General features: G+C 44.8%; 1 protein-coding gene across 4 annotated transcripts in view; it reads left to right on the top strand.

The window, feature by feature from the left end:
* The first annotated feature begins 772 nt into the window (after positions 1 to 772).
* LOC102147509 (anthrax toxin receptor-like) overlaps positions 773 to 22,241 on the top strand; it is a 63,530-nt gene continuing 42,061 nt past the window's right edge. For 3 of the 4 annotated variants that reach the window (XM_070229843.1, XM_023648542.2, XM_023648556.2), the window contains exons 1-3: positions 2,569 to 3,049; positions 20,387 to 20,458; positions 21,725 to 21,796. In XM_070229843.1, the coding sequence (XP_070085944.1) occupies positions 2,847 to 3,049; positions 20,387 to 20,458; positions 21,725 to 21,796 (347 nt within the window). In that variant the 5' untranslated portion in view covers positions 2,569 to 2,846. Of the gene's footprint in view, positions 3,050 to 20,386; positions 20,459 to 21,724; positions 21,797 to 22,241 lie in introns of all 4 variants that reach the window. The other variant, XM_005603281.4, reaches the window with a different exon arrangement.

Raw genomic sequence — 22,241 nt, 5'->3', positions numbered from 1 at the left:
GCTGGGGTGACAGTGAGCAGGGCAGGGCAGGCTGTGGATGGCACTCCGCATGCCTGAGCCCTGGCACGGCCACCATGCTGGTGTCGTGTGTGAGCAGGGGAAACCCATTCCTTCTGCTTTGTGGGCAGCCCCCTGGGCCTCACTGGAAGTCCTCACACCAGGGTCCAGTTGCAGGCTCTGGAAGGACAGGGCACTGGAGTATAATTTCCAGATGGGAAAAGGGTTGTCTCCTTGTGTTTAGTTTGGTCTCTGGCCCTGGAGTGTGGGGGGAATGCTGTGTGTGTCTTCATAGGGGATCAGACCCGGGCTTGCCCTGCCTCTGCCTGATCTGACTCTGGAAGGCAAGTGGACAGGGGGCCCCTCCACCCCTCCATCAGCACTGTGACAGGGCAGGCACCAGCTGGGGGGCTGCTCCACCTCCCGGGGGAGCCTGAGGACACGGGCGTTCATGGGGATCAGGTGCTCAGAGCTCCTCAGAGCAAGGAGCTGTGCAGACTGCTGGCTCTGACTCTGCCCCTCTCCCCTTACCCTCCCCTGCCTCACTCAGTGGGCTGGATTCATAGGCGGGCCTGGCCTGGCTCAGTATGAATAGAAAGGTCTCATTTAGGGGTGCCTCTGTGTTGCCCTGAGCTCCTGCTCCTCAACCTTCTCCCCATGGCTGGAATATGCAAAGTCCTTCTTAACCACTAGTACTTTGCCTGTGCCATTTGCACCATCACTTCCTGGTGAACTCCTATTCATCCATCAACACCCAGAACTAATGTCACCTCCTCGATGGGGGCATTCCTCAGGCCCCCCAGGCAGCTCTGGTTAGTGACTGTCCACCCTTGATCCTGCAACATTTCCCCCACATCACTAATACAGGCTTCTGTAGATCCCATTACAACTAGGCATTTTCCTCTCTTACTGAATGTGGAGTAGGGGGCTCCATGGTATATATTTAACTCCAGGGCCAGCAGAAATTGGTAATGGTGGAAAAAAATGAATGAAAATCATCCCTAAGAGAGAAGGTATGGGTTCCTGTAGCTAGACCACATGACCCACCCTTGAGCGATAGTCCTGATTCGGTTCTAACCGACTGCTTTCATGGCCATGCATCTGCCTATGCAGTTCCCTCTGCCTTCTCTTTCTGTTTCTACTTTCCCCCTGCCCTTTGGAGGCAGACAAGTCTCTGACATTTCCAGTGCGCAGAATCTCAAATCACGTGGGGCACATGGGGGGTGTGCTGGTAAGTGCTTAGCAATCGGCTCTCTGCCCATAGTTCCAACACGAATGCTGGATGGTATTTTCATTTACAAGGAAGTTAAGACGCGAGTGAAACAATGGAGACAGCTGTCAAAAGTCCACTGTCTGTCCGTGATTCGGGCGACTCCTTTGGAGCACAGTGTCTGACTACTGGAGGAACGCTCCCTCGAGTGTGGCCTTCTGCTCACAGTGTTAACGGGAGCAGACAAGGCACGTTTCTCACCGTCATCCACAGTAACATGTCTTCCATCACTTTCTGAAGTCCAGACGGTCTGTGAAACAAGATTCAAGCCCCAGTTTTTAGCATGCCGTAAGATCTCCATCATGGCTGCTTTCAAGGCCCTGAAGTGATGTCACTGGACGTGGAGTTGGGAGGAAATGCACAGCAGCAGGCACTACCACCACCAGACAGATCCGATCGCCACAGTAACCTCTGCAGCATAGATGGTCAATAGCAAAGTGTAGAAAAATAATCAGGAAGTGCTGAGTTTTGAGTATTTATTGCCTCTGTTTTTAATATATTTTATTTAGTTTTTGAGTTTCAATGATTTGGCTTTTAATCATGGCTGTTAAAACAGCTGGCTCACCAAATTCCTGGAAACCTCACAAGCCCCTATGAGCTGGCTTAGACCACCACTGGCCACATTCCAAGAAAAACTGACCCGGAGGGAGCTAGCGGGAAAGGAGAAGCTTTGGGCCTGGAGTTGTATGGCTGTGTTGCCGCAGCCCTTCATGGGGTCTGCTGTGTTCAGGCCACACTGCCAGGTTCTGTCCATGGGTTCAGTCAACTGCCTGCCACCCCTGCTCACCTGTGTTTCCTGCACTGCAGAGGTGGGAAAGTGAAATCCACATTTCCCAGACCCGTTGGAGAAGGGCCCGGGCCCTTGACAGGGGTCCCTCCCAGCAGCCACCCCCGTCAGCTGGACCTGCATGTGAGGTGAGTTCGAGGATGTGATGTCTTTGGCAGGTGGGGGCTTCTGGGATGCCCCGTGCCAGATCCCACACAAGAATTCCATCACACTACATCACCACGGGGCTGCCATTCCAGTATATTTCCTCCCATGGTTTTTCTCTATTTATTTGGGAGGTAGGGATTTTGTATTAAGAAACACTTACGTACATCAACAGAGTGCAATATTAAAACCCTTTTTTTCCATGCTATTGCATTGTTCTGAAGCCACACTTGTGAGGGTTTGGGATAACGGACCAATGGAGCCCCATCTTCCCCTCCAAAGACCCCATGACCGCCGCCTGGGGTTGTCAACAGGCATCACTCTGAGCAGAGCTGCAGGTCACAAAGTCACCATGCCAACCTTGCTGTCCATCATGATGACCGGACACTCCACCTCCGCAGATGTTGTGGGGCCTCGGCCCAAAGCCGCTTCGCCTCCTCCGCGCGCAGGCGGGACCAGGTGCAGGCGGCGCATGCGCCTTGGGGAGAGGGCGGGAGGGGCCGAACCCTGAGCAGAGGTGGAGGCGCGACGGCGGAGGCAGAGGCAGAGGCCTGAGGTGGCCTGGAGTGGCCTGAGTTGGCTGGGTTTGTCGGTGCTGATCCCATCCCAGCACCAGGAGAGACTGAGGCCTCAGGAGCGGCCTTGAAAATGGGGAGCGGTAGCCCCCGGGTGCCAGGCCCCGTTCTCTTCCTGCTGCTGCTGCCTCCACCTCCACTGCAGAGCACAGAGAGTTTCCCGTCCCGCGTTCCAGGCAGCAGAGACGTCCAACCAGAGGCAGGGCACCAGAAGAAGGCTAAGACCAGGTTGACAGTCTGCGATGGCGTCTTCGACGTCTACTTCGTTTTGGACGTGTGAGTGACCAGCTGCCCCGGCCCAGGATGCTCCCCAGGGCGCCTCGGTCTTTAGAGGTCCTGCTGGTAGGGAGTGGCCCAAAAGTGCCCCAGCCTCTGAGAGATGGGAGGCAGGATGGTCAGGAGGGGACCCAACGAACAGAGCCCTGTGGCCTCCTTGTCCTGAGGCAGAGGAATGACCCAGGCGTTTGTCCCCGGGGCTGTGTCATTTGGGAAGGAAGAATGGCCAGCCGAGGGTTTCTGGATGGCTCCCCGGCCCTCCATCCCTGGGCCTGGATCTAGGAGCGCCTGCCCGTAACAGCCGAGGGGCCGTGGCGTGGAACCGCCTTCTCGGCACGGGTCCCGGCTCCTGAGGGCCGCGGTTGGGTTTGGGTTTGCTTGGTTTGTCTGGTGTTTCCCCCAGATGACGTGTGTGTTTTCCTGCCCAGAGAGACCCCCGTGTGGTCTCTTGGGCCTCGTCACAGTGTCACTGCTCAGAGGGTCCTTGGCTTTGCTGCTTCTGAGTGATTTGCTTCTCTCCTCGACAACCTGGGCCCCCGTGACAGTGTGTGTGCACTTTCCCAGCGGTTTGGTCTGTGTGGCTTGGCCCTGGGAAAGCTGGGCTGTGCCTTAGGCAGCTCTGGCCCTCACAGAAGGAAGCTGGGGGTCTTCAGGCTTGGAGGGAGTGCCTTGGTTCCAGTTTCAACCCCCGGCGGCTGAGAATAAACTTCACTTCTTCAGTAGTCACAGTGGCATGACTGTCAGCATGGTTGAGGACGTCCCGGTTGATAAAGCTCTTGCAGTGATCTCCTGTCGTCCTCCCAACAGTCCAGGGTGTAGGGTCGGGAGGTGTTTGGATGTGGGATCTCCTGGAACGGGGGGCTCCTCAGATGGGAGGAAGGAGCCCAGAGGCTGGTGGTGACAGGACTCCATCTTCCTGGGCTGTGCTCATCCGCATTCCTGGCTGTGTGGCCTCTGATCCTCTTGTTCTCCATGGGCACAGCTTCTAACAAGCCCTGGAGCTGGGAGCCACCCTGGACCTGGAAGAGAAGTCCCTCCTCACTGTGGAGTGGGGGTCCTGAGATGCCCTGGGCGGGTCTTGTCTGGTTGGTCCTCAGCATAGCCCAGGGCAGTGGCGATTCGTCTCTTGGGCCTTGGGGTTGGGGCATGGTGGGCACTGTGGGGGCTGTCAGCCTCTTTGGGTCAGTCTTTCCAGAGAGTGGCAGTGAGTGCACAGGGTCCTCTCAGCTGCCATGCTGTCACAGCGCCCCTGCCCACAACCCTAGTCTTTGCTGTTAGGCCCAGAGTGGGCACAGCCCAGCCCTGTGATGGATGGGGGAGGGCTCTGGGCACTGGAGGAGATGTGAACTAATTTTCACTGAGCGCTTACTAGGTTGCAGGGTTGTGCGAGTCAGATGCCTCTGCTGGGGGTACTCTCGAGCTTCTCTGTTCTCTGGGACCCCCACCCATCTGATGAAGAGTTCTGTTCATCATTCGTCCCCTTATCAATTCATTCACTCACAAATAATTACTGAGTACCTGATGTATGTCAGTCATGGTTTTGGGCAGTGGGGTTAAGGCAGGAAACAAACCGGACAAAGTCCTTGCCTCCAGAGCCTCCATTTTAGTGGAGAGACAGGAAATAAATAAAAGAGAGGAAGCAGTGTGTTGGATGGGGAAAAGCCCCATGGGAAGACTGTGCGGGAGGATGGGAAGTGCTGAGGGAGGGTGGTGAGGGAAGGCCGTGCTGACACAGTGGAAGGTGAGGGAGTGGCAGGGGGGGTGAGGAGGTGTGTGATTGAATGGCGTCCTAAAAGGATCCCTGTGGAAGGTCCTACAATGGCAGAGCCTGCCGGGGGAACAGTGAGGGGGTTGCTGAGGGAGCCAGGAGGAGATGAGGGTGGTGTGGACCAGGGGGTAGGAGTGGAGATGGTGAGTGGCCAGACTCTGGATCTGTTTGGAAGGTGAGGTCACAGGATTCCAGACAGATTGGATGGGCGAGGCCAGGTGTGGCCCTGGATGGGGTAAGGGTCAGGGAGGAAAGCAGCTTCATCGCTGTGTCTTCCTCACAACTGTGGGGAAATATCATTGCCCCTATTTACACACAAGGGAAAGAGGCCACTCAGAGCCAGCGAATGACCCACCAGAGTCCTCAGGATGGCATGGAGCCAGAATGGAAGCTCTGGAAAGTCTGATTGCAAAGCCCATTCCACAGACTCCAAGGCTGGGTGGGTGTCTGAGAATCTTGGAGGATAAACATTCTGTCACCTGCAGGGGGGTCTTGAGTGGTTCGCTCCCAGCTTATTCAGTAGTTCATGATCCGTTTGTCCCTTCAGTAGACTGAACAGCATGAAAACGAGTGAGCCCTCCCATGTGGCTGCAGTATAGGCTGGTGGCCACTGAGGGCCAGGGAGCTCCAGGCTGGGGGAATGGCCTGTGCCAAGTCCTAGCAATGAGGCCCTCAGGGGATCCCAGAGGATCCGAGTGTGAGGAGGGAGGGGGAGAAGGGAGGAGGAAGACGGAGGGAGATAAGCCGATGGTGGGTCCCTGGGCCCACACAGGAGGTGTGTTCTTCACCTCAAGGGCATTTCGGGGTCAGTGAAAGAAAGGCTTCTCTCAGAGGAAAGATGGATCAGATCTGTGTTTTCCAAAGTGGCCCTCGGCTGCCTTGGAGAAGGGATTGGAAGCGGGAGGATGGAAGCAGCAGCTGGAACAAAACGGGGAAGGGACCGAGGAGGTCCCAGGAGGCCTGAGACTGGGGAAGGCAGGCAGGAGCCCTGGGCCGGTGTGCCCAATGAGAGGAGAATGGGGAGACAGACCCCAGGGGAGCTCCCACGTGAGCAGCACAGATGGAGGAAGAGGGGTGGTGTAGAGGAGAGAAGCTGAGCTTCCCGATCCATCCACACCAGGCACGGAGGCTGTGCAGGATGCTCATCAGAGAGTGCCTTGAGTTCAACACTTGTGCAAGGGAACGAGAGGAACTAGGATTTAGTGGAGCTTCCGTGCAGGCCTGGCAGCCTCAGCTGACCCGTGGGGAGCTGAGGAGCTGAACGGCACCCTTGGGGTTCTTTCATGTCGGGCCAGATGACTGGGCCATCCGTCAGTGCAAGTGGCTGCCTCGGGAAGGGCATGACCTCGGCAAGGCAACTCTGCAGATGAGGGGTTCCCAGAGCGGATGACAGGTGAAGGGGCACCCTTGAAGGAGTGTCTGGATTCAGCACATTCATGCCCTTCACACCCTCTCCCCCTGCCCTGGTGAAAGGGAGAATAGGGCTGTGTGGGGAAGACCGCTGATCTGTGTTCCCCTTTTGGTGGGCCATCCTGTGTCTCTTGTTTTCTCTTCTCATGACCCCTCACAGCCCTCTATGTGCTTTGTCCAGGAGGCAGAGGGCATTGAAACCCCTACACATTAAACAATAAGTCCCCATGCATCCCTCCCCAACCCCTGGATGTCTCTATTCTATTTTCTGTATCTGTGAATCTGTCTATTCTAGGTACCTCATATGAGTAGAATCATACAATAGTTGGCCTTTTGTGTCTGGCTTATTTCACTGAGCAAAATGTTGTAGCATGTATCAGAATTCCATTCCTTTTCATGGCTGAATAATATTCCATCGTATGTATGTACCACGTTTTGTTTATCTTTCATCTGTTGATGATGGGTGCTTGGGTTGTTTCCACTTTGGGGCTGTTGTGAATAGTGCTACTGTGAACACTGGTGTACATGTGTCTGTTTGCATCCCTGCTTTTATTACTTTTGGGCATATGTCTAGGAGTGGAATTGCTGGATCACATGGTAATTCTGTTTATGTTAACTATGCCATACTGTTTTCCACTGTGGCTGCACCATTTTGCATTTTGCATTCCTAGAAGCAATGTTCAAGTCTCTCAGTTTATCCACATTCTCCCCAATACTTATTTTCCAAGTTTTGTGTTGTTTTGTTTTCTTTTGATAATAGCCATCCCAGTGGATGTGAAATGGTAACTCATTGTGGTTTTGATTTGCATTTCCCTAGTGACTAATGATGTTGAGCATCTTTTTATGTGCTTGATAATTGGTCATTTATGTATGTTCTTTTGGAGAAATGTCTATTGAAGTCCTTCCCCATTTTTGAATTCAGGTGTTTTTTGTTGTTGAGTTGTAGGCATTCTTTATATATCTGGTTGTCAATTCCTCATTAGATATATGATTTGCAAATATTCTCTCTCATTCTATTGGTTATCTTTTCGCTTTCTTGATAGTATCCTTTACACAAAAGTTTTTTAATTTTCGCAAAGTTTCGTTTATCTATGTTTTCTTTTATTGCCTGTGTTCTTGGTGTCATATAGAAAAAAACCATTACCGAATGCAATGTCATGAAGCTTTTTTCCTGTTTTCTTCTAAGAGTTGAATAGTTTTAGCTCTTGCATTTGGGTCTTTGATCCTTTTTGAGTTAATTTTTGTGTATGGTGTGAGGTAAGAGTCCAGCTGCATTCTGTTGCATGTGGACGTCCAGTTTTCCTAGCACCATTTGTTGAAAATGCTGTCCTTTCCCACATTGAATGACCTTAGTGCCTTCTTTGAATATCAGTTGAACATATATACATTGTCAGTGCTCTCCATTTTATTCCATTGGTCTATATTTCTGTCCTTATGCCAGTACCACATTGTTTTGATTATTGTACATTCGTAATAAATTTTGAAACCAGAAAATGTGAGTCCCCCATCTTTGATCTTATTAAAGGGTTTTTTGTTTGTTTGTTTTACCTACTTGAAGTCCCTTAAGATTCCATATGGATATCTGGATGGATTGTTCAATTTCTGCAAAAATGATGCTATTGAGGTTTTGGTAGGGCTTGCACTGAATGCGTAGATACCCTTGGTAGTATTGTCAGCTTAACAATACTAAGTCTTCCGATCCATGAATATGTGATGTCTTTCCAATGACTTATGCCTTCTTTAATTTCTTTCAGCGATGTATTGTGCTTTTCAGTGTAGAAGTCTTTTGCCTCTTTGGTTAAATTTATTCATAAGTATATTGTTCTGTTTGATGCTATTGTAAGTGGAATCGCTTTAGTTTCCTTTTTCGAAGGTTCATTGTCAGTATATGAACTGCAGCTGATTTTTGTATGTTGACTTTGTATCTTGAAACCCTGCTGATATTGTTTATTAGGTCTAACAGGTTTTTCGTTGAATCTTCAGGGGTTTTAACATGTAAGATTACATCTTCCAAGAAGAGGGATAATTTTACTTTTTCCTTTCAATTTGGATAACTTTTCTTTCTTTTTCTTGCCTAATTGCTCTGGCTAGGACTTCCAATGCTATGTTGGCTAGAATTAACAGAGGTGGCATCCCTGTATTGCTCTTGATCTTAGGGGAAAAGCTTTTAGTCTTTCACCATTGATATGTTAGTTGTGCACTTTTCATATATAGCCTTTATCATGTGGAGGAACATTTCTGTATTCCTAATTTGAGTGTTTTTATCATGAAATGATGTTGGATTTTATCAAATGCTTTTTCTCAATTGAGATGACCATGTAGTTTGATTTCTTCACTCTATTAATGTGGATGTTACTTTATTTGGTTTTTGTGTGTTGAACCATCTTTCATTGTGGAAATAAATCGTACTTGCTTGTAGTGTTTACAACTTTTAATATTCTGGTGAATTTAGTTTGCTAATGTTTTGTTGAGAATTTTTGCATTGATATTGTTAAGGAATATTACTATGTAGTTTACTTTACTTGTAATGTTTGGCTTTGGTATCAGAACTCATAGAATGAACTTGGAAGTGTTTACCTAGAATTGGAAGAGTTTGAGAAGGACTGTTGTTAACTTGTCTTTTAGGGTTTTGTCAAACTCACCTTTGAAGCCATCTGGTCCTGGGCTTTTATTGTTGGGATATTTTTTATTGCAGATTCACTCTCTTTACTAGTAGTTGTAGGCCTATTCTATTTCTTATTTCTTCATGATTCAACTATGGTTCATTGTGTGTTTCTAGGAATTTACCATTTCATCCAGGGTATCCAATTTGTTGCCATACAAGTGTTCATAGTATTCTCTTATAATTCTTTTTATTTCTACAAAATTGGTAGTAGTGTCCCACTTTCCTTTTTTATTTTATTAATTTGAATCTCTTATTTTATTATAAATCAATCTAGATAAAGATTTGTCAATTTTGTTGATCTTTTCAAGAAGCAATTTTTAATTTCATTGATATTTCTCTATTTTTCTATTCCATAAATTTTTAATCTTTGTTCTGATCTTCATTATTTCCTTCCTTCTTCTAGCTTTGGGTTTAGCTTTCTTTTCTTTTTCTGGTTCCATATAGAAAGTTAGTTTACTAATTTGAGATCTTTCTTCTTTTTTAATGCATTGTTTATTGCTATAAATTTCCATCTTGACAGTTCTTTTGCTGCATCCTATATATTGTTATGTTGAATTTTCATTTATCTCATAATATTTTATAATTTATCTTGTCATTTCTTCTTTGACCCTTTCGTTGTTTAAAATTATATTAATTTCCATATATTCATGAATTTTTCAAATTTCCTTTTACTGTTGATTTCTAACTTCATTCCTTTGTGATTGGAAAAGATACTTAGATGAATCCCATTGTTTAAAATTTGTTGAAACTTATTTTGTCTAACATGTAATCTGTCCTGGAGAATATTCCACGTGCACTTGAGAAAAATGTGAATTCTACTATTGTCAGGTAGAGTGTTCTGTACATATCTGTTAGGTACAGTTGGTTTATATTTTGTTCACAGCCTCTGTTCCCTTATTGTGTCTGGTTGTTTTATCCACTCACATTCTCTGTTCCCCTATTTCTCTGTTTCCTTATATGTTGTCCAGTTGTTTTATTCATTATTCAAAGTGGGGTACTGAAGTTCCAACCTTTATTGTAGAGTTGTCTATTTCTCCCTGAAATTATATCAGTGTTTGCCTCATAAATTTTGGAGCTCTAATGTTTGGTGCATATGTTTACAGTTGTTTTCTTTTCTTATTGAATTGACTGTTTTATGAATATATAATGTCCTTTTTGCCCTTTTGTAATACTTTTTTACTTAAAGTCTGTTTTGTCTAATACAATCACCCTGACTCTCTGTGAGTTTCTGTTTACATGGAATATCTTTCTATTCTCTCATTTTCAAGATATTTGTGTCCTTACATCAAAAGTGAGTCTGTTACAGATGGCGTATATGTAGATCTTTTTTGTTAGCCCATTCTGCCAACTCATGGCTGTTTTCTGGAGAGTCTAATTATTCACATTTAAAGTAATTAGGATGAGTGATGTCAGCATCATGGCAGAGTGAGCTCTTCCCTTTGTCTCTCCTCTCTGGTACAACCAGTAGGACATCCATTGACCAAGAGAGGACGCCCTACACAGCACACCAGAACACCTGAGAGATCCACACATTTACGTATCTGAAGGTGGGTGGACTGGACCTCCAGGAGGCAGTGGAGTTAGGGGAGCAGCCCTCTCCCCTTCCGGCAGCAGCAAGTCCAACAGTGGTCCTCCCAGCAGCAGGGACTGCATCCAAAATGCAGATACCCCTGGTAGGGGCAGTGGTGCCCTGACCTGAGTGCATTGGCACTGAAGAGCAGAGCCTGCAGGAACAGCAACAGCACTCGTGGCTCCACCCTGCCCCTCCTCCAGCAGTGGCGGGTGGCACTCCTGACCTGGCACTTCAGGAAATAAAATGATGCTGGTGAGCCAGTCCCCTCCTCCTCCCCCAGCAGTGGTAACTCCAACTCTGGTCCTTCTAGCAGCAAGGGCTGTGTCCAAAATGTGGATACCCCTGAAAGTGACAGTGGTGCCCTGACTTGAGGTTTGAAAAAGCACATGGCAGTCAGAGCCCATTGGCTGCAGGAACAGCAGTGGCACCTATGACTCAGCTGCTACCCCCTCCCCCACAGTGACAGAAGGCTCCGGTGATCTGAGACCTCAGGAAACACAGTGGCACACATAGCTTAGGCCTTATCACTCCCACAGCAGTGGCAGGTGGCACCTGCAACCAGTGGCTTCAGGAGCCCCAGCAGTACCCATGCCCTAGGCCTGAGTGGCCCCACCCCCAACAATGGCCCTATCAGTAGCGAGGGCTACCTACAAGAACCCAGGACTCTGGCAGTGACAGTGACACCTGTGAACACAGTGCCCCTGGCAGCAATGCTGGCAACACCTCCAGATGTCCCAGGAGCAGCAGCACAGGTGGTGTACATGGCAGCCCCACCTGAGCCCATGGAGAGCCAGTTGGAGAATACAAGACTCAGGCAGCAGAGGTGCTCGCAGCCTGGTGACCTCAATGGTGACACCCACGACTGCAGTGACAGTGTGAGTGCAAGGCACCAGCACACTCAGAGGCACAAGCAGCACAAGGAGGGCACTCATGATGCCTCTAGCAGAGGCAGTGTAGGATGAAAAGTTCAGGCTCTCAAATATAACCAGAAGCATCTTGGAATCAAAGTCACCAAATTACCCACATAAGAAATATGTTTGCTACCACAGAAGTGCCGACAGAGAACAACTCATCAAGCACCAAGAAGAATAATGGTATCATGGTAGCACAAATATAATATGGCAACTCTCCAGAAACCAAACTTGAAGTCACAGAAGATTGTGGTCTAACTAACGTAGAATTCAAAATAGTTGTCGTGAAGAAACTCATTGGGCCAGCCCCATGGCCAAGTGCTTAACTTCACGTGCTCTACTCTGAGGGCCCAGGGTTTTGGTGGTTTGGATCCTGGGTGCAGACATGACACTGCTCATCAAGCCACACTGAGGCAGCATCCCACATGGCACAGCCAGAAGGACCTACAGGTAGAATATACAACTATGTACTGTGGGCTATGGAAAGAAGAAGGGGGAGGAGGAGGAATAGGGGGACGAGGGGGAGGTGTGCAGGGGAGGGGGAGAAGGAGGAGGAGAAGGAGACAGAGAAGAAAAAAGGGAAGACTTGCAACAGATGTTAGTACAGGTACCAATCTTTAAAAAACAAAAAAAAGAAAGTGAGTTACAAGAATACTCAGAAAGAGTTCAGTGAGCTCAGGAATAAAATTAATGAACAGAAGGAGTACTTAACCAAAGAGATTGAATCTCTAAAAAAAACCAATAAGAAATCCTGGACATGAAGAACACAATTAATGAAAGCATTGGAAATAGAGCAGACAATATGGAAGAGAGAATTAGTGAGCTCCAATGTAGAAGTCTAGAGATGATTCAGGTGGGAGATAGAGAACTAAGATTTGTAAAAATAAATAATTTCTACAAGACATCAGACTCAGTTAGGAAAAGCAACATAAGGACAGTGGGTATCCCAGAAAGAGAAAAGATGGGTAAAGGAGCAGAGAGCTTATTTAAAGAAATAACAGCTGAGGACCTCCAAAACCTGGGGAAGAAAAAGGAAATACAAGTATGTGAAGCTAACAGAACTCCTAATTATCTCAATGCAAAAAGACCTTATTATCCAAGGCATATTATATTAAAACTGTGGTAAGTCAATGAAAAAGAAAGAACATTAATCTCAGCCACAGAGAAGAGAACAGCTTATCAAGGAATCTCCATCAGGGCATCAGTGGATTTCTCAGCAGAAACTCTACAGACTAGGAAAGAGTGGATTGATATATTCAAAATATTGAAAGGCAAAAACTGTCAGCCAAGGACACTCTATGCAGTGAAGTTATCCTTCAGATATAAAGGAGAAATAAAGGCTTTCCCAGATGAAAAAAACGCTGAGGGAGTGCATCACCACTGATCTGGCTTACAAGAAATCTTGAAAGAAGCACTCCTACCAGAGAGAAAAAGGCAGAGGTATACAACACTTTTACCCAAGTGATAAATAGACAGAATGGGAAAATTGCTACTCTATTTCAGAATATGTTAATAAACACTTATTTATGACAAAGGATAAAGGGAAAGAAAGCATCAAAATAGCTGTAACCACTTCAATTTAGTAACAAACTCAAAATACAAAAAATGATATTTTGTGACAAGAAAAGCATGGAAAGGGAAGAGGAAAAGGACTGAACCTGCATCGTCTGATGGAAATAAGGTGTCATCAGCAGAAAAAGAAGTATCCCACCTATGAGATCGTTTATACAAACTTCATGGTAACCAGAAAACAAAAAATCAGCGCAGGGTCACAAAAGATGAAAAAGTGGAAACTGAGAAACACATCATGGAAAAAGGCCAAACCTAAATGGCAGACAGAAATACAAGAGAAGGAAAACAATGGAAATATAGGACAACCAGAAAACAAAATATAAAATGGCAGTAATAAGCCCTCATATATCAATTATCATAATAAATGTAAATGGATTGATTTCACCAGTCAAAAGACACAGAGTGCTAAATGGATTAAAAAACAAGACCCAATTATAAGCTGCCTCCAGGAATCATATCTCCACTCTAAAGGCAAACATAGGGTCAGAGTGAAGGGATAAATGTTGATGCTGTCAGCAAATGGCAACTGAAAAAGCCTGGTGTAGCCATACTGATATCAGAAAAACAGACTTCAAGAAAAAAAAGATAACGAGAGACAAAGATGGACATTGTATAATGGTAAAAAGGGACATTCCACCAAGAAGACGTAACACATTTATATATATGCACCTAACACAGGAGCACCAATGTATATAAAGCAACTATGACCAGATCCTAAAGGGAGAAATTGACAGCAACACAGTAATGGTAGGGTACCTTAACACCACTCTTACATCAGTGGATAGATCATCCAGACAGAAAGTCAACAAGGAGATAGTGGCCTTAAGTGAAAGACTAGACAAGATGGCCTTAATAGATAATATATAGAACATTCCACCCCCAAACTGAAGAATACATATTCTTCTCAAGTGTACATTGATCATTCTCAAAGATAGATCATATGTTGGGAAGCAAAGCAAGCCTTAATAAATTTAAGAAGATTGAAATCATATCAAGCATGTTTTCTGACCATAATGCTATGAAACCAGAAGTCAACTACAAGAAAAAACCTGGGAAAGTCACAGATATGTGAAGACTAAACAACATGCTGCTGAACAACTATTGGACCAATGAAAAAATCAAAGTAGAAATCAAAAAATACCTGAAGACAAATGAAAATGAGAACACACTGTACCAAAACCTATGGGGTGCAGCAAAAGCAGTACTAAGAGGGAAATCTTTAGCAATACAGGCCTACCTCAAAAAATAAGAAGAATCTTAAATAAATAGTCTAACACTAACACTATACCTAAAAGAACTAGGAAAAGTGAAGAAACAAAGCCTAAAATCAGTATAAGGAAGGAAACAATAAAAATTAGAGCAGAAATAAATGAAATAGACACTAAAAAGACAATAGAAATGATCAACAAAACTGAGAGCTAGGGTCCAGCCCTGTGGCTGAGTGGTTAAGTTTGCATACTCTACTTCAGTGGCCCAGGTTTGCTAGTTCACTGGTTCAGATCCTGGATGTAGACCTAGCACCACTCATCAGGCCATGCTGTAGCACCATCCCCCATAGAAGAACTAGAATGATCTGCAAATAGGATATACAACTATGTACTGGGGCTTTGGGAAGAAAACAAAAAAGGAAGATTGGCAACAGAGGTTAGCTCAGGGCCAATCTTCAAAAAAAATGTTGCATTAAAAAGAAACACAAATACTAAGAGCTGATTCTTTGAAGAGTTAAACAAAACTAAGTTCTTAGCTAGACTCACTAAGAAAAAGAGAGAGGTGGCTCAATAAATTAAATCAGAAATGAAGGAGGAGAAATTACAGTGGACACCACAGAAATAAGAAAGATTATAAGAGAATACCATGAAAAACTATATGCCAACAAATTGGTTAACCTAGAAGAAATGAATAAATTCTCAGAATCATACAACCTCCCAAAACTTAATCAAGAAGAAATAGAGACTCTGAATAGATCAATCACGAGTAAAGAGATTGGAAACAGTAATCAAAACCTCCTAAAAAACAAAAACCAGATGGCTTCTCTGGTGAATTCTAGCAAACATTCAAAGAAGTCTTAATACCTATCCTTCTCAAACTCTTCCAAAAAATTGAAGAAGCCAGGATGCTTCCTAACTCATTTTTAGAGGCCAACAGTACCCAGATACCATAACCAGACAAGGTCACCACAAAAAAGGAAAATTACTGGCCAATATTGCTAATAAACTTAAATGCAAAAATTCTCAACAAAATATTATCACATCGAATACAACAATACATTAAAAGGATCATACTCTTTAATCAAATAGGATTTATTCCAGGTTTCTGGGATGGTTCAACATCTGCAAATCAATCAACTGATATATCACATTAACAAAGTGAAGAATTAAAAATCACATGATCATCTTGATAGATACAGAGAAAGCATTTGACAAGATTCACCATCCATTTACAATAAAAACTCTGGATAAAATGGGTATAGAAGGAAAGTGCCTCAACATAATGAAGGCCACACGTGACAAACGCACAGCCAGCATCATACTCAATGGTGAAAAACTGAAAGCTATTCCTCTAAGAGCAGGAGGAAGACAAGGATGCTCACCCTCACTACTCTTATTCAGCATGGTATTGGAAGTACTAGCCAAAGCAATTAGGAAAGAAAAAGAAATAAATGTATCCAAATTGGAAAAGAAGGAGTAAAACTATTTGCAGATGACATGATTTTGGTGTTTATAAAACACCACAGAATCCACAAAAACCCTATTAAAAAATTTAAAAGTACAGTACGGTTGTATGGTACAAAATCAACATACAAAAATCAGTTGCATTTCTATACACTAACAAGGAACTAACAGAAAAAGAAATCAAGAATACAATGCCAGTTACAATTGCAACAAAAAGAATAAAATACCTAGGTATAAACTTAACCAAGGAGGTGAAAGACTTGTACACTGAAAACAGTGAGACATCATTGAAAGAAATTGAAGCCATAAAGGAATAGAAATATATTCCATGCTCACGAATTGGAAGAATTAACCTAGTTAAAATGTCCATATTACCTAAAGCAATCTACAGGTAAAATGCAATCCCAATCAGAATCCCAATGACATTTTTCATGGAATTAGAACAAAGAATCCCAAAATTTATATAAAATAACAAAAGATTTCAAATAGCCAAAGCAATCCTCAGAAAAAAAAAAATAAAGTTAGAGCTATCACACTCTGATTTCAAAACAAACTACAAAGCTAGAGGAACCAAAACAGCATGTTACTGGCACAAAAACAGACACATAGATCAATGGAACAGAATTGAGAGCCCAGAAATGAACCCACACATCTATGGACAGCTAATTTTCAACAAAGGAGCCAAGAATGTACAATGGAGAAAGGCAATTCTCTTCAATAAATGGTGTTGGGAAAACTGAACAGCCACATGCAAAAGAATGAAAGTGGATCATTATCTTACACTATATACAAAAGTTAACTCAAAATGGATTAAAAACTTGAATGTAAGACCTGAAACCATAAAAATCCTAGAAGACAACATAGGTAGTATGCTCTTTGACATTGATCTTAGCAGTATCTTTTTGAATATCATGTCTCCTCCAGCAGGGGAAACAAAAGAAAAACTAAACAAATGGAGCTACATCAAACTAAAAAAGCTTTTACACAGCAGAGGAAACCATCAACAAAATGAAAAGACAGCCCACCAACCGGGATAAAATATTTGCTAATCATGTACCAATAAGGGTTAATATCCAAAATATATAAAGAACTCATACGACTCAACAACAACAAAAACTGACAACCCAATACAAAAATGGGCAGGGGATTTGAACAGACATTTTTCTGAAGAAGATATACAGATGGCCAAGAGGCACTTAGAAAGATGTTCAACATCACTAATTATTTGGAAAATGCAAATCAGAGCTGCAATGAGAAAGCACCTCAAACCCTTCAGAATAGCTATAATTAACAAGACAAGAAATAACAAGATTTGGAGAGGATCTGGAGAAAAAGGAACCCTCATACATCATACACACTGCTGGTGGGAATGTAAATTGGTACAGCCACTATGGAGATTTCTCAGGAAAATAAAAATAGAACTACTATATGATCCACCTATTCCACTTCTATGTATTTATCCAAAGAAGATTAAAACACTAATTTGAAAAGATATATGTTCATTGCAGTATTATTCACAATCACCAAGACTCACAAGTAACCTAGGTGCTCATCAATGGATGAATGGGTAAAAAAGATGTGGTGTGTATATATATACAATGGAATACTACTCAGCCATAAAAAAGATGAAATTGTGTCATTTGCAACAACATAGATGGACCTTGAGGGTATTATGCTAAGTCAAATACGTCAGACAGATAAAAGGCAATTAATGTGGGACTTCCTTCATCTGTGGAAAATAAACACATAGATATGGAGAACAGATTGGTGGCTACCAGATGGGAAGGAGGTAGAGGTAGGGCGAAAGAGGTAAAGGGGCATATGTGTATGGTGATGGATGGAAACTAGACTTTTGATGGTGAACACGATGCAGTCTATACCAGAAGTTGAAATATAATGATGTACACTTGAAATTTATATAATATTATAAACCAATGTGACTTGAATTAAATACGTAAATAGGTAAATAAATAAGTAAATACTATATGGAAAGACTTCTGCCATTTTTCTATTTCTTCCTGTATGTCTTCTAGGTTTTTTGGTTTTTATTTTCTTCATTTCTGCCTACTTATGCCTTTACCTGATTTGTTTATAATGACAGGTTTTAACTCTCTTATTTCCTTTGTGTATAACCTATTATAGATATTTTCTTTATGGTTACATGAACATTAAATGTAACTGCTAAAGTTATAACAATCTAAGTAGAATTGATGCCATCTTAATTTCTATCTCATACAAAAGCTCTACTCCTGAACTGCTGCAAACCCCCTTTTTTGTTATCAATGTCCCAAATTACACCTTTACACGGTGTGTCCAATAACGTAGATTTATGACTTTAATGCGTTTATATTAAATTCTGTAGAGAATAAAATATTCGGTTAGGAACGAAGATTTTAAGAATGCCAGCTTTTCTATTTGTTCTTATTGATCTTTATCAGAAACATTTTCTTGTTCATATGGCTTCAAGTTATTGTCTTGTGTCCTGTTTTAACTGGAAGGACTCCCTGTATCATTTCTTATAAGGAAAATCCAGTGGAAATGAACTCCCTCTGCTTTTATTTATTTGTGAATATTTTAGTTTCTCCCTCACTTATGATGGACAATTTTGCAGTGTTGCATTCTCACTTGACTTGTTTTTCTGTCAGTACTTTAAATATATCCTTTACCAGCTTCTGGCCTCCGAGGTTTCTGATGAGAAGTCATCTTACTGAGGACTGCTTGTATGTCACAAGTGTCTTTTCTCTTGCCTGCTCAAGATTCTCACTTTGCCGTTGCCTTTCAATAGTTTGATAAGGTGTCTTGGTGTGGGTCTCTTTAGTTTATTGCACTTGGAATAAGTTGAGATTCTTGGATTTATCGATTCATGTATTTCATCAAAATGTGGAAAATTTCTGGCTATTTCCTCAAATGATGTTTCTGCTCCTTTCTTGCATCTCCTTCTAGGATTCCTACTATGTATATATTGGTCTGCTTAAAAGTATTGCACAGTCCCTTAGACTCTGATTACTTTCTTCATTCTTTTGTCTTTCTGCTCCTGACACTCCATAATTTCACTTGTTCTATCATCAACTTTGTTGATTCTTTGTTCTGCTTGCAGAAACCTGCTATTGAACTACTCTGATAAACTTTTCAATTCAGTTGTTGAACTTTATTGAATTTCTTTGGTTTTTAATAATTTATATCTCTTTGTTCACATGTTGTTTTCCTGCTTTCCTTTGTTTCTTTGCCCTTATTTTCCCTTACCTCTGAGTATATTTAAGATAGTTGCCCTAAGTCTTTGGCTCCTAAGTTAGTTCCTTTGTTTGAGCCATGTTCTCCCATTTCTTTGTATGTTTTGTAATTTTTTTTTGTTGCAAATTGGGTTATTCTTCTTCTAATGTGGTAGCTGTAGAAATTTTGAATTCCCAAGGAGTTACTGGGGTGTTTTTCTTTTGTTTGTTATTGTAGAAGTGTGTAGAATTCCGTTTATTTCAAAACTTTTCTGAACTTGTTTTGCAAAGAATATTCCTTGTTGTGTGTGATCAGTGGAGTTTCTATTCCTTTAGCTCATATTCAGCTAATGTTTTCACAGAGAATTTCTTGAATGCCAGGAGTTGAAACAAACATAAAACCACCACAGAAATTTAAAAAATCACACATACAGGGAGAGCAGCCACCTCTCTCAACCTTTGCAGAATGGTTATTTGCTGAGCGTTTCTGTATCACTTAGCCAGCTTGTTCTGGACCTAAGGTTCACCCCCAAGGGAAAGCTTGGGTCGTCTTAGGATTTTTCTGAGTGTGCTTCTGGCCTGGCCACCTGTGTGACTCTAAATTTATCTGTGCTCACAGCTGCTTTTGAATATACGAATTGCGCTCAGCCAGGTTACAACAGACGTGCACAACCATTTGTAAGTAAGGTCTACGTCACTCTCCTGGTTCAAGGAGAACTTGGAACTGGGCCACCGATCAAGGCCACAACTGCCACCGCTCTCACTTACTCAGTGAGCCCTAGGTTGCCCTCCATGACCTTGAATAGTGTGGACCTACAGAGATGTGGGGTTGCAAAGACCTTTGGCCCTGAGCAGGTAGGGCACACATAGGTGCTTCCCACCTGCACAGAAGAAGCCCCAAGGCCCCAACCCTCTTCAGCCTCCTCACCCTCCATCCAGGGACTAAAGTGGGAGCTGATGGGAGTGAGAAAATGAAAGTAGGGACAGGAAGGATCCGCAAATTTTCTCAGGGCGGAACATGATGACACAGAACAGCAGTGGCCCGGGCCTGGCCCCTCCACTGGCAGTGGTGCTCACAAGGGCCTTCCATGTTCAGAGTGGCTCAGCTTTGCAGGATGATAAGAAAGAAGAGAAATAAAATAGTCTGGGTAGTGCATCCTCCCTGGCCTAAGGCCAGGGCTCCTGTTGGGCTGTCTGTAAGTGGGGGACCACGAGAGCCAACATATCAGAATCACTGGAGGCTTTTACAACCAGCATGTCCTCCATCATTCCTTGTCTAACAGCCCGACCTAAGTCACCGACCATCTGGGTTTGCCACCAAAGGTTTCTCATCCCCAAGCACACGGGTCTGGTCAGTCGCCCTGCCCACCACTTACACTGGTGAAAGTCACCACTAGAGCAGCCTACTGAGTCCCTGAGGGTGTGTGGTAGCCTTCAGCTACATGGAGAAGTGGGGAGGAGCTTGCTAAAGGGCCTGCTGGACAGTGGGGAGGAGGACACTCAGCCCACTCGGTGGACACGCCTCTTCCCTCAGACTCAGATCTCCTTTGTTTTCAGGTCAGACAGCGTGAAGCACCACTGGGAGGACGTTTACAAATTTGTGGAAGAAGTGGTGAAGACGTACCCAAAGTATGGCTGGTGTTTTCCTCTGCCAGGCAGAGTACACAGCTGTTCACCCTCAGTTGGCAGCGCAGGCCCTTGGGTCGGGAGCACAGAGCGCAGGGCAGTGTTCAGAAGCAGGGAGGAAGCACAGATCACACTGGTTCCACTGGGTCCAGCAGCTTTGGTTGGCTTCTTCCTGGGTTTCAGGCTGTACTGCAGGGGACACAGTTTGTCCCTGAGGACCTCACTGACTAGGAAACAGATAAGCCAATAAGACGGAAATGAACCACCTGGTTAAACAGTGCTGAGAGCCACAGGAAAAGGGCAAAGGACTTATAAGGCAGCTTAAAGGAAGAAGCAACAACTCCTAGAGAAAAAGTCTATGGTGGCTTCTCATAGGATGTGGGAATTGAACTAGGTCTTGAAGGATGGGGAAGCACTGCGTAACAGGAGCCATCAAGGAGACTTCCTGTGGACAGAGTGATCTGGCTGGAGGGTAGGGTTAACTCAGGGGAGGGCAGGGAGATGAAACTGGACAGGACAGCTTGGGGCCAGGGTCATCAGGGCCCCAAATGCCAGGCCATGGTGCTGGGATTTCCTGCTGTAGGCAATAGGGAGCTACAGATGATTTTTGAGCAGAGGTCTGACATGATCATGGTTGTCCTCCGTGGAGAAAAGTCTGATAATTGTGGATAAAATAGTTGGAACAATAGCCAGGAACGGTAGGAAACTCTCTAGGGACCTGTGTAGCAATTTAGCTAAAAGATAATGAGGGTCAGAGAACCAGAAGATACTGGACAGGGAGAGGAAAGGGAGTGGTTTATATAGATACCTGTCATGAGAGAGAATAAATTCTTTGAGATGAGAGTAGAGATGAGACAGGGCGACAGGCAAGGAAGGAAGGTGGTGAAGATCCAGAGAATTTCCCAGCAGAAGCTAGACAGTTGAGAGACCGTCCTGCAGGAGTGTGTGGGTGTCTGTGTCCTTGTACGTGTACCGTGTGCATGCCTGTGTGTGCGAGTCTGAGAGTGAGGGAGTTTTAGGGTGTTGGGGGTATAGGGATGGGGCAGAATGCCATCCGGGCACTCTCTGCCACAAGGCCGCATGTCTCCACAAGCCGCAGAATCCTTCACTGAAGTTACTGGGACCTCTGGGGGTTTGTATAATGGTCCCAAAGGGGAAAAGTTGGGGTGGGCAACAGGGAAGGTGGCATGCACCCCATCCCTGGCTCCACATTAGCCTCATTTTGAGCCTGTGTTTATGGCTTCTCACAAGTACGTGCTTCCTCCCCAGCCCGAAACTGCGGATGTCGTTCATCGCCTATTCCACAGAGGGCCACACCCTCATGAACCTCACCTCAGACAGGTAAGTGCTGCTTTGATCCAAAGGCTGGCCCTGTGGGTGGGGCTGCAGGGAGAGCCAGGGAGCTGAGGGCTTCCCTGAGACCTCAGGGGGGGAACCCTGGTGCACTAGCTATACCCCTGTGCTTCTAGACCATCTCCGCCCCATAAGTCCCACCCTCCACCCTCCTGAGTCCTTCCCTGGGCACTCTACCCTTAGAACGGGCTGGTTGGGAGGACTCCTGGGAGCTGGTGGAACCAACATTCTGGGCCGCTGTGAACAGTGGCCTGTGTTGGGCACCTGCTGTGGGTGTCACTCTCTGCCCTGGGCCAGTGGAGGAAGGCGGAAGACAGAGTCAGAAGCAGGGAGGAAGGGACGGGCAGCGTCAAAGTCGGGGGGGCTTCAGTGGGGGGGAGCTGGGTCCCTTGGTGGGTCTGACACAGGGGAGCCCGTGAGCTGGGGCCTGAGC

The sequence above is a fragment of the Equus caballus genome, chromosome 1 (genome assembly GCF_041296265.1).
Source record: "Equus caballus isolate H_3958 breed thoroughbred chromosome 1, TB-T2T, whole genome shotgun sequence".
In the NCBI taxonomy this organism is placed as follows: Eukaryota; Metazoa; Chordata; class Mammalia; order Perissodactyla; family Equidae; genus Equus; species Equus caballus.
This window is presented reverse-complemented; position numbering and strand designations above follow the sequence as displayed.